Genomic DNA, 13,256 nt, shown 5'->3' with positions numbered 1-13,256 from the left:
CCACCACTGCGCTAGCCAGCTGTGAGCCCGGCTTCTGGCTGAGTGGCGCTCCCCCTGTGGGAGCGCACTGAACACTAGGGGGCAGCTCCTGCGTTGAGCGTCTGCCCCTGGTGGTCAGTGCACATCACAGTGACCTGTCGTTCTGCTGTTCGGCAGATTTGCATATTAGCCTTTTATTATATAGGACAGCTTATAACACTATAAAACACTGTATCATTGATTTGTTTACTCTTATCACAACGATGTCTTTGTGTTTATTCCCCCATTGTATTCCTAGGCACTATCCAGTACTGGAACTAGTGTTTCTTAAATATTTGTTGGGAGAATGAATACTGCAAAACATCCCAAAGCATTCTTAAGCACTATTAAATCACAGTGCTGGGCTATACAAATAGCAGTATAATTCATATCCCACATATTTCCTAATGGCATTTAAAAAGAAGATATGAACATTTATGATAACCTAGAATATAATAGCTAGGGAAAAACCCAATAGGTACTATTATTATTTTTAAATATATTTTCATTGATTTCGGAGAAGGGCGAGGGAGAGATGGATCGAGCCCGCCACCTGGGCATGTTCCCTTGACTGGAATCGAACCCAGTACCTTTCAGTCTGCAGGCCAACGCCCTATCCACTAAGTAAACCTGCAAGGGCGAACCCAATAAATTTACCTGTTCCCAACACTGTGGTAAAAGTTCAGCTTCTACACGCGTTGGTCCAACATGACGTGCAAATGCTACACAACCCGTCAGTATCATTTGCCTGAAAATAATACAAATAAATAAAAACGTGTTTTTTTAGAAAGTACAACTAGGACTAAGGGTAAAAATGAGTCAGCTCTGTAATTCACATGAAGTACAATATTTTTGTATAATCAAAATAGACATTTCCAACAATGGACTAGACTCCACCAAGAGTGAGTTCCTTAAGATGTGTGCCCCTACCAGTGGCCACACCATTTATGATACATGTTGTGAGGGTTCTCTATTGGTGTGAAGCTGAAACTCAACCTCCTAAATTAACTTCCTACATATGCATTCTGCGAGTATATGTCCAATGCTTCAGCTCCTACTGAACTTCAGTTTTTAGCCACTAAAACTATCAGTGATTGTTCCCCAGTATTTCTATAATAAAAACTATGAATTCATATTAGTAAAATGGTATTTATCTAATCAGAATTTTTGGTACTGCACCTAAGATAACTGGAAGACAGCTTCTGACATGGCTCCCAATGACATCCATCTCCTGGCATCCACATCCTTGTATAATCCCAATCTCCTGAGTTGTAGACTGTACTTAAGGATTTGCTTTTAATGGAAAGAACAATGGCCAAAGTGATGGATTATCACTCCTGAGATTAGGTTACAAAAGTCTGTGATTTCCATCTGGTGGGTGTCTTAGCTGCCTTCTAACCTGGCATGCTTTGATGAAGTATGCTGCCATTTGGAGGCCTTTGTGGCAAGGAATTGAAGACAGCCTTTCACCAAAAACCAGTGAGGAACTGAGACTCTCAGTCCAAAAACCCATAAGAAACTGAATCCTACCAACAGCCAATCATGTGAGTGAGCTTAGAAGCAAATCCTTCCCTAGTGAAGACTTGAGATGACTATATGTCCAGCCAATACCTTGATTACAGCTTTATAAGAGACCCTGAAGCAGAGAACCCAAATTAACTGACCCATACAAGTTATATTATAAAAATGAGTTTATTTGAAACTACTTTCTTTTGGGGTAATTTTTTACAGAATAATATATAAATAACTTGAACTTAAAGAGTATAAAACTTTAAATAAGATATTTCTCTTTAGAATGAAGTTCCATTTAAAATGACTTTAAGTGAAGAATTGGCAGTTACTTTTGATTGTCTAAGACTCCAAACAGTAAAACCTGAGGGGGAAATAAAGTAGGATTTAAATAGATGCTTAAAGCATCCAACTTTGAGGAAAACCAAAATAGAATGTTTAATTCATATTAACTTTAAAATCAGCACATTGAGCCCAAATATTGCTCACTGCTGTTTCTCAAAAACATGTCAATTTAACTCAAACAGGAGAATGACTTTAAATTTCTATTTAGTTTAGCCAAACTAGCTAAAACTCCCATGTTGAGGAGATTAATGACAAAGAACATCTGGACAAAATGAAAGAACTGTTGAACCAGTATATCTTCATTATATATTGCAGCTTCTTCTCACCACAACTTTGTAATAACCTGATTCCCATTTATATTTATACTAGTGGCCCAGTGCATGGATTTGTGCACATTGAAAGGAAATTAATTAGAAGAAATATTTTAATATCGCTATTCACCCTTTCTCTATAATAGAAGTGTCAACCAAATTCACGATTGATAATGACAGATCAAAATACATGTGAGACGCCAGTGAGAGCTTTGTATGTATTGCACATGCACGACTCAACTTAGCCTTTTATAGCTATAGAATAAATTTGCTTAATTAGACCTGCTTTCTGATTTAGCTAAAGTTTTTCCAGCCCAGTGAAGCACCCCAACTTCTCTTTCAGGTAATTGTCAGCAACACAGCAGTAAATGTCAACACAAAGCAGATTATTATTATAGATCACGCAGGGAGAACAAAAGGTAAAATATTTAGCTGCAGCAGTGTTTGACTGTATTCTGCACAGTGAGAAAACCTGAAGTCATTTTCAAGGTCCACCATTTCTTACTTCTTTTCAGTTGGGTCAAGTTTCTAAACTTTGTAAATCTCCGTTTTCCAGCTAATGAAAAGAAAATAGGATTCTACTAAGTCTCCTATCTATCTACTCCAGGACTTCTGTGAGGATCAAATGAGATGAGGCATGGGAAAACGCTTCACAAACATTTGGTTAAAGTGTAAGATGTTTGCACCTGGCTATAAAGCAAGTCGTGTTCCCAGGCTGAAGAAACTCCAAGAAGTCGCTAGGGTGAGGAAGCTGGGTGTTGCTACATGCCATCATTACCCGGCGCCCACAGCGACTGTTTCTGGGCTGGGCTGTGGGCCGCATTTTGCACCATGGGTCTTGGCAGTGTTGGCTGCAATTTGGTGGGGTGTCACTCTGGGGTGGTGGTGGGGCCTGTGTCCACTTGGGGGAAGCTGAGTGTTGGTTTGTGGGTGCTAGGTCTGTAGTGCTGTTTATTGTTAAATGGCCTGCTGCTAGGGCGAGGAAGCCGGGCGTTGCTACGTGACGTCATTACCCGCTGCCCACAGCCACAGTTTCCAGGCTGGGCTGGGCTGGGCTGGGCTGGGCTGGGCTGTGGGCCGTATTTTGCGCCGTGGGGTCTCGGCAGCAGTCGGCTGCAATTTGGTGGGTTGTTGATCTGGGATGGTGGCGGGGCCTGTGTCCCACTTGGGGGAAGCCGAGTGTTGCTTTGTGGGCACCAGGTCCATAGTGCCATTTCTTTGTAAATGGCCTGTGTGCATCACGGCAGCTTCTGCATTGAGTGTCTGCCCCAGTGGTCAGTGTGTGCCATAGTGACCAGTCAGACGGTAGGAGGGACACTTAGCATATTAGCCTGTTATATATATAGATCATTGTCTTCTATGCCTATTTTTCTACTTTTCTTTTGCCTTTTATTTCCTTCTACTTTAGGATGGCAAATAAAATGAACAAAAGGAAAATGGAAAAAGAAATTACCAAGCTTTACACACAGTACTTGAGCTGCCTGCTCCCCAATGAAAATTTCCTAATATCTGATAATTGTTTTTTCTCCCCACTAGTGTCTTAAAATAATGAGGAGGAATACACATAGGTTCCATAATTGTTTGGTAATTATAATAAATAATCTTTGGTGAAATGTAAGCATTTTGAACACCTGTAAGAAGTATACATTGTATAAGACTTTAAATCCTGAGTCACCATCACTATACTAGAGATGAACAAACTTGTTGAAAAAATGTAAGACCCTAAAAATAAACTTCTTAGCACAGTGAAGAATCAAAATTCTAAAAGTTAATACAGCTTTGAAATATAGCTGAGAATAGAAAAGGTCAGATGGCTTACAGATTATTAACAGCATTAGAAACAGGCTCCTGTGATGGCAAAAATAAATGCTGTTCCTACTTGTGGAAATCATAGGACAGAGATTGTTTGCCTAGTTTTTGACAAAGCTAAAAATGTGGTGTCAATCATGGTTGCTATGAAGAACTGGCCCAAAGCACCATTATTGAGCATAAAATTAAGTTTTTCTTAGGATCTGATCAAAGCCTGAGATTTGTTAAGTAAGGAAGAGACAACTGATTATATGTCAAATATATTATGCTAACTTAAAAATTTTGCTTTTTAAATTTCTTATTTGCATTATATATAATCAATTAATTAGACTATTTTTATAAATAATTATTTTTCTGTAAGGTGAAAGATTAAAGTGTGGACAATGGTGTTTAATTCCTGACATATCTCAACCAAGGTACTTTTGGCCACCAGGTGGCAGCTATTAGCTTTACATGTAGAGTATGAAAATGAGCTATAGATCTAGAGGCTTTGCCCTTACAAATCTAAAAATGACAATGTAATAAATTATATTTAATTATTAAGTTACCAAGATAGAAAGTAATATTTTTCAAGGAGAGAATATAATATTAATTTGCCCATATAGCACCATCAAATTGTCCTTAGAAAATTTTCAGTTTGCAATGAATGATATAGACGCAGTGACTTAATTTCCCTTATTTCTATTTGACTAGCATGTGAGGAATGCTGGATAGATAAATCCTGGCTGGATCCTGCAAAGGACATGTTTTAGTACTTCTTCATACATATTTTGGAAAGAATGGGAAAGAGATATATACTTATAGAGCCCTGGCTGGTGTGGCTCAGTTGGTTGGAACATCATCCTGTACACCGAAAGTCACGTTTGATTCTGATCAGGGCACTACCTAGGTCATTGATGGCGAAGCTTTTGAGCTCGGTGTGTCAGCATTTTGAAAAACCCTAACTTAACTCTGGTGCCATGTCACATATAGAAATTTTTTGATATTTGCAACCATAGTAAAACAAAGACTTATATTTTTGATATTTATTTTATATATTTAAATGCCATTTAACAAAGAAAAATCAACCAAAAAAATGAGTTCGCGTGTCACCTCTGACACGCGTGTCATAGGTTCGCCATCACTGACCTAGGTTGTGGGTTCAGTCCCTGATTAGGGTACAAACCAGAGGCAACAGAGCGATGTTTCCCTCTCACATCGATGTCTGTCTGTCTCTGTCCCTTCCTCTCTCTAAAATCAATAAACATATCCTCTGGTGAGGATTAAAGTATGAGCAAAATCCTTTTAAAATTAAAGTAGAAAATTATAAAATAGAAAAACACTTCAACTGCCAAATTTTGTCCAACTGGTGCTTAGCTTACCTACCCACCCACTAGGATGTTTTGTTCACATTCACACTTAGTACTTAACAGTTTTACTCTCTGAAGTAGACATCTATCCTGGTTACTTGATCAAATCCCATTCTCCTTTCTTCTGGAAAGTCACCTTGATGTGTGTCTCTGCCCCTCACCACATTCAAGTATAACTTATTTCTCTGCTACATTCCTGCTTGAAGGCATCTAACTCATGACTAACAAAACCAAAACAAAACACTGTATCCCTTTAACCACACCGTTATTGGTTTACAGAGAGCCTAATGATTCATATAGTAAATATTTTATTTCTTGTAAAGCACAAGTATTAAGAGGCCATGGAGTGAATATTTAGGCATTCTTAGAATTCAAATGTGAAAGATAAAGGCAAATAAACATTTCAAGTAGAAGTCCAAAGGTAAGTAACACAAAAGTGTACAAATTCAACGTGAGTAATTGGAATAACAAGAGTGAAAACTCTGAAAAGCATTGTGAACAGAGTCAATGTTTCCTCCATTTTTTAAAACAGAAAAAAGGCAATTAGATTAAAAGGCTAATTTTGATGCCAAATTAAGAAAATTAATAAGTCAACCTTTTATTTATTTCCTAAAGAAGTCACCATACCGACCTTTGCTCATCATCTGGCCTCTTGATCAAATTGAAAAGTATGTGAAGAAGCTGATCTCTCTCTTTAGGCTCAGGATGCAGGCATGCTGTACACAGTATGAGGGGGATCAACTCCTAAAGAAACATGAAGGTGCAAAAAGTCAAAGTGAAAATGCAGTGCAGAATATTCTTTCTTTTCTCCAGAGTATTCTGAAATGGACATTTAAAGTGGACTAAACCTCAATATACAAAAGAGAACATTTTAATTTTCAACAGAAAACAATGAAACATATTTGTTGGTTGTGCAGAAGGTGCTGATCACAATGTAACTAAGTTCCTCAAGATTCAACTAACCTTGTTTTCTTATCCTGTACTCTTCCCAAAGGTCTACTACTAGATAACATGCCATCTTACTACAATCTGATAAAGTAATTTTAAATTTGAAAGTATTTTTAAAGTAAACTTGCAAAAGTTAACCACATTCTAAAACATAAAAAGATAACAGAAAATAAAGACAATTCTTCCCATTTCCACAAGTATAATATAATGTCTTAATATTAGATATAATTAATCATTTTGTATCCTTAGCACCAAACTGGTATCTAATTGAAAAGAAAAAGCTATTGAATGCTCTCAGTACTACTACAGAGTATTAATAGAAATGTTGAAATAAATTTTATGTTGAATAAAAATTTTAAATAAATTTTTTTGTGGCACGTGTAATATGCAGAAGTAAATTCAATATTTTGTAGGTAAGTAATATACAAGTTTCTCTTCTCCAAGTAAATATTTGAAAATTAAAGTTGTTTCATATTTTAATTAAAGTAACACAAACTTCTAAAGTGTATTTAAAAGATATTAATGTTTCTCATATTGGAAGGGATTTTCAAATATAATGAGAATAAAAGCCCAAAAGTGATAAAATATTTTTGGAGAGAAAACCTCTAAATTATAAAAATAATGTTTTACAAATATTTTTTAAAAATCAGTATGATATAATAAGGGCAGAATGATTACTACTCCCATTTCTCTTTCCCATATACCTCCCTGCACTCGCCAGCCATCAGCCTGGCTTCTGGCTGATCAGCACTCCCCTGTGGGAGCACACTCACCAGGGGACAGCTCCTGCGTTGAGCATATGCCACCTGGTGGTCAGTGTGTGTCACAGCAAGCGGTTGTTCCACCGTTCAGTAGATTTGCATATTAGGGTTTTATTAGATAGGATTTTAAAATTATAATTACCTGGTATAAATCTTAAATTGAAGGTACAAAGATATAGATAAGAAAAGCTAATAATTTGAGAAGTTAAAGCATTTATTCTGTCATTTTCTATTTAGGCATGCCTGTATGTTTTAGATTAGTGAGTAATTGAAAAGTCAAAGAAATAAATAATTGGAAAAAATAATTTTGCACTGGGAATAGGAGAGTATATATATTTATGGATCCTACATTGTTAAGTAATGTTTTCACCAGAGGCTTAATATGGTACTTGATGGATTAGTCATGATTTTGAAGGAGAAAATAAACAACCTTTTAAAATATTGGGGTAGGAGACCACTAATCCCCAAAACTATCCTAATCTTTAGAGTATTCCATTTAGGCTGCTAACAGCCAATGATACTAATGAGAGGACAAAGACATTGTATCATCAGCATATCCCACTGAGAGTAGACCCTTAAGGATGAAAAAGTAGTTATTCTAGAAGGTACTAAAAAAATGATAAAATATTTTAACAACTAAAAATCAAGCAAGGCCCTAAATAATTTTATTTGTACTTTCCCTTATCTGATCTGTCTCTCCTGAGGGTTTTCTTGCTTCTTCTTAACTCTTCTTCCTACTTTCCTATTATTTCTACATACAGAGTAGGGCAAAAGTAGATTTACAGCTGTGAGTATGTAAAACAGTTTATTCCTTTTTAAAAAAATATATTTTTATTTATTTCAGAGAGAAAGTGAGAGGGAGAGAGAGAAACGTCAATGATGAGATGGGGCTCCCCACTGGGGATCGAGCCCACAACCCGGTATGTGCCCTTGACTGGGAATCGAACCCGGGACCCTTCAGTCCACAGGCTGATGCTCTATCCACTGAGCAAAACTGGCTAGGGCAAACAGAGTTTATTCTTATATTATTATTTATTAATTGCTATATTATTTTCCATACAAATAAGTGTAAACATACTCTTGTCCCACCTTGTATATAGTATTACATTATCTCGTTCCATTTTCTTCTAATTGCATTCCTCTTTAAAAATAAAGTTATAAAATATATTTACTATAATTGCAAATACATACATTCACATTGTTTAAATACGTAGTACAATATTTAGCTTCTTCTGCTCAAACACCAGCATACCAATATAACTATGTTGCTGTTTATTCTGGTGTCTACATTCTCTTTTCTTTTTGTGTTTTTTTTAAATCACGAGGCTTAGTGATCCTTAATCAAAGAGGAAGTTTATGTTGTACATGAATATAGAGAATCTATAACTGAAATATGGCTGCAGACCTGCTAAACTAAGAACATTGAACTGAGAGCTAGAATTCCTACCTTGATTTACTCTTTACTACTAAAGAACCTAATGAAAATCACAAACTTTTCTGATTTTTATTATTTTTTAAAACATATTTTTGATTTCAGAGAGGAAGGGAGAGGGAGAGAGAGACAGAAACATCAATGATGAGAGAAAACCACTGATCGGCTGCCTCATACATGCCTCAAACTGGGGATCGAGCCCACAACCTGGGCATGTGCCCTTGACTGGAATCGAACCTGGGACCCTTCAGTCCGCAGTCCGATGCTCTATCCACTGAGCCAAACCAGCCAGGGCACTTTTCTGATTTTTAGTTTCCTTAAGTGAATCATAGGAATTAAGATTAGTGCCAAAATGGAGACTACTCCACATACATTCTGTAATTTCCTTTTCTACTGCTAATGAGATGGTTAATTTTTCCTTCTGAGATAAACGTTGGCTTCAAAAAGCCTTCTCAACACACCACTTATCAAAGTATTTCTCAACCAGCAGCTATTAGCAACCAATCCAAATTGACACATGGGAGGAAAACCACTTGCCAGTGCTTGTCCCCTTGAACTCTAAAATATTGTGATTTTAGGGCTTTCAAAAAAAATACTTTTCACTTTTCTGAATCACAAGTAGTAACAATTTATACTGCCATCTGCTTTTAAATATATATATTGCTTTCAGAGAGGAAAGGACAAACATCAATGGTGAGAGAGAATCATTGATTGGCTGCTTCCTGCACGCCCCCTAGTGGGGATCAAGCTCATAACCCAGCATGTGCCCTTGACCAGAATTGAACCCGGGACCCTTCAGTCCACCGGCCGACGCTCCGCTTTTATTTATTGCTGGCAAAATAACAATATATTGGGAAGTCACTGTCAATAATTTTTGGTTATTATTCCATGCCAGGAAGAACTGGGTACATAGTGGCACATTAATGGGTAGGGCAGTTTTGCATCAGTGTATAAATAATGTCAGATTGTCTCCTTCTCCTAAAGGAACATAGAGCTGACAAGAGGCCCAGTAAGTGAAGGTAGAAAAAAAGTGAAAAGAGAGGTCTGTCTCTGATACAGCCATCGTGTTTAACCAGTTATGACAGGTTTCAGCTATCCTAATTTCTCTATCATTCATTTATTTATTTACAACTTCTATTTGTACCACTCCTGAAATAATGAATTCTGTAAGTATGTATCTGCTATGCAGTATACTCATATTTACTGATTGTGAATTCAACTTTTTCAAGCCTCTGAAGTGTGAATATATCCATGTCAGAATTTATTCTGTATTTTCCATTTTCACACTATTCATAAATTTATACATTTGAATCAATATTCTCCCTTTGGTATCATTTCTCCAATTGAAGAAGTGTAGTGGTTTTAAAAAACTTTCCTTATAATTCTGAATAAAAGATTTAAAAAGTGGCAGATGAATTTCCTTCAGGAAAAAAGGTGATAGTGGTTTAAAAACGTCTAAATGATTAACCATAAAAGAAATGTACTGAGAATACAATGTTAGATATTATATATAAAGGGTAAGAATTTTTCACATGAAAAGATCCTTAAGTATATTTGATTTAATGGCGCATGTTAATAATAGCCATGGTGAAAAAAAAAAACAAAAAAACCCATGGCTTTGGTATTTTCCCTTGACACCAAAAGTTGCTGTGTCCATTATTTCAAGGCAACAGGAATCTTAAATATTTTAAAACATGCTTTAGCACTTGATATTACTCAATAAAAGTGTACTAAAGTGAAAAATAAAATTAGTCCCCTACTGATCATTAGAGAGGAAATCAGTGTAATCATATTGTAGAAGGTTTTCAACATTTTATTAGCATGTTAGAAAAGATAATTCTAAGACTTTTAAAATTCATTAATCTAAAAGGTTTAGTAATTTGTACGTTACTCAGGGAAATGACTTTTGCTTTAACTATTTTGAGTTTTGCAATTTTAATGACAAAGCTAGTTCTCTTTATGAATAATTTTCCACCCCTTAAAACTTAGATTACCCATGGAATTTTATATAGATTAAATAGAAAAGGCTTTAAGCATTTTAATTCTTTCGGTTTCACAAGTAAAACAAATTAACTTCTAATGATAATAAAGAAATCATTTTAGAGATAGTAAATGTCATTAGATTTTATGCATTTTTTTACTCAACTTTCTTAGTCTTATAAAAATTAATGTATGTTCAAATTATAGAATCAGAAGAAAACAAAGAATCTTAAAGGAACTACAACAATGTAATTAGAAGGTGAGGGAGAAATAAAATAGGAAATGAGATCAAGCAAAATGTAACATTAAAAAAAAGCAAGGAAATGTTAATAAGATAAAGGCTCTAAGGTCTGAAAGGAATAAAACAGAAAAGGAAATATTATATTTAGCTAGGATGCCAAGGGAAAACATTTTGAGTATTATAGTCAAGAAGCAACATTCCACAGTTCTAGAAGAGGAACACATTAATCCAATGAATTATGGTTCACTGTTCTACTAAAATTATTTCCTATAACTCAAGCTTCAGTTAAAAATTTTAAATAGCTGTTATTTAAAAAATTTCCATATATCCTTTGACTAAGAATTAAGCATTAACAAATTATAGTTTAAAATCAAATACTGACTTAGATTTTCAGTTGAAACTTGTCAGATTGTTGGTGTACAGAAAAAATAAAGAACACAGAAAAGTCTCACCTCTGGAAAAATTCTACACTTAAATGGCTGCTAAAATATCTATACTTAGAATAACGAATATCTAGAATTCCTAGGGCTCAACCATTAGGAGGCATAAGTGAAATACTGAAATACTTAGATGACTTTAAAGCTGATACTGCTAAAAAGTATGTTATTTACTTCTAAAATTCACACACACACACACACACACACACACACACACACACGATAGGTAAGAAGATGGACCAACCTTATCCATTTTATAACTATCGGCTTTCTCAAAACACTGCTATTTAACATTGAATTGGAAGTCCTATCCACACCAATTAAGCAAGAGTTTTTGGAAAGGAGGAAGCAAAACTATCTCTAATTGCAGATAACATGATTCTATGTATAGAAAATCTCAGACTCCACCAAAAAAACTATTACAGTTAATAAACAAATTCAATAAAGTTGCAAGTCAACATGATTACCAATTTTGTTCCAGCAATAAACAATGTGAAAAGGAAGTTAAGGAAACAATTCCATTTATAATAACATGCAAAAGAATAAAATACCTAGAATTGAATTTAACTAAGTGAAAAACTTGTGTGCTGATGCTCAGCCAGTGTGGCTCAGTGGCTAAGCATCGACTGAACCAGGAAGTCACAGTTCAATTCCCAATCAGGGCACATGCCAATGTTGCGGGATCCATTCTTCCCAGTAGGGGTCATGCAGGAGGCAGCTGATCCATGATTCTCTCTTATCAGTGATGTCTCTATTTCACTCTCCCTCTCCTTTTCTCTCTGAAATCAATAAAATATATTAAAAAACACTTGTGCACTGAAAACCACAAAATGTTGCAAAAAGTAATTAAAGACATAAAAAAGTGAAAAAAATTCCATGTTCACTTAATGCTGTTAGAATGGCCATACTCCCAAAGTGGTCTACAGATTTAGTACAATCCATATAGAAATTCCAGTGACCATTACTGCAGAAATAAAAGCCGAGTATCAAATTCAGGTGGAACTGCAAGGGGCCTTAAATTAATTAACAATATTGAAAAAGAAAACAAAGTTGGAGGACTCATAGCTCCCAATTTCACAACTTACCACAAAACTATCTATCTAATCTAATAAAAGAGAAACATGCAAATTTACGTACCTCCACTATACCCACAAGCCACGCCCACCAGCCAATCAGGAGCAAATATGCAAATTAACCCAACTAAGATGGCGGTGGCCACGGAGCTGGAGTGAGCAGGAGGCTTGGGTTGCCCCTGGCAATGGAGGAAGCCAAACTTCCTGCCTGCCCTGCCAGCCCTGAGCTCTGCTCAAAGCTACAAAGTTTCAATTATAGAAGATAAATAAATCCCAGATACCTGCTTCCAGCCCGTGGCCTGCCTAATAATGGCCCTCAGCCCCTCACCCAGGCTGGCCAGGCATCCCAGCGGGACCCCCCACCCTGAAAGGGCTGTGGCCAGCCTGCAAACAGCCATCATCCCCTCACCCGATCCCCCGGGGAGTGGGCCTAAGCCAGCAGATGGACATCCCCTGAGGGGTCCCAGACTGCGAGAGGGCACAGGCTGGGATGAGGGACCCCCCCAAGTGCACAAATTTTTGTGCACTGGGCCTCTAGTATATATATAAAAGCCTAATATGCAAAGTGCCCCCTCAGAAGTTCGACTCACAGGGAGTTTGATCACTTACTATGACGAGCGCTGACCACCAGGGTGCAGCACAGAACAAAGGGAGGCCCCGGCTGGCAGCCGCTAGGGACTTTAACTGTGCACAAATTTCATGCACTGGGTCTCTAGTGGTAAATAAAAGTGTAGTACAGGCATAAGAATAAACTTAAAGACCAATGGAACAGAACTAACAGTCCAGAAATAAATCCAAAGATGTACAGCCAACTGATTTTTATTAAAGGTGCCATGACCATTAAATAGGGAAACAATTTTCTCTTCAACAAATGGTGTTGGGACAACTGGATAACCATAGGAAAAGAATAAAGTTGAACTGTCTGCCTTATTCATATATAAAAAATAACTCAAAATGGATCAATGATCTAAATATGAGAGCTAAAGCTATCAAACTATCAGAAAAAAAACATAAAAGCAGGTAAATATTCTTGACCTCAGATA

At 36.4% G+C, this 13,256-nt stretch overlaps 1 protein-coding gene across 6 annotated transcripts in view; it reads right to left on the bottom strand.

Moving 5' to 3' along the window:
• The window catches only part of KIAA1468 (KIAA1468 ortholog), a 100,048-nt gene that overhangs the window by 46,956 nt on the left and 39,836 nt on the right, over positions 1 to 13,256 (bottom strand). For 5 of the 6 annotated variants that reach the window (XR_002828884.1, XR_002828883.1, XM_006087162.3 and 2 more), the window contains exons 11-12: positions 5,973 to 6,085; positions 676 to 766 (exon numbers count right to left, since the gene is read on the bottom strand). Coding sequence is in view for 4 of the 6 variants with exons in the window: in XM_006087162.3 (XP_006087224.1) it covers positions 676 to 766; positions 5,973 to 6,085 (204 nt within the window). In the remaining 2 variants the exon portion in view is untranslated. Of the gene's footprint in view, positions 1 to 675; positions 769 to 5,972; positions 6,086 to 13,256 lie in introns of all 6 variants that reach the window. The other variant, XM_023752649.1, reaches the window with a different exon arrangement.

Source organism: Myotis lucifugus, unplaced genomic scaffold (genome assembly GCF_000147115.1).
Source record: "Myotis lucifugus unplaced genomic scaffold, Myoluc2.0 scaffold_36, whole genome shotgun sequence".
Taxonomy (NCBI): Eukaryota; Metazoa; Chordata; class Mammalia; order Chiroptera; family Vespertilionidae; genus Myotis; species Myotis lucifugus.
This window is presented reverse-complemented; position numbering and strand designations above follow the sequence as displayed.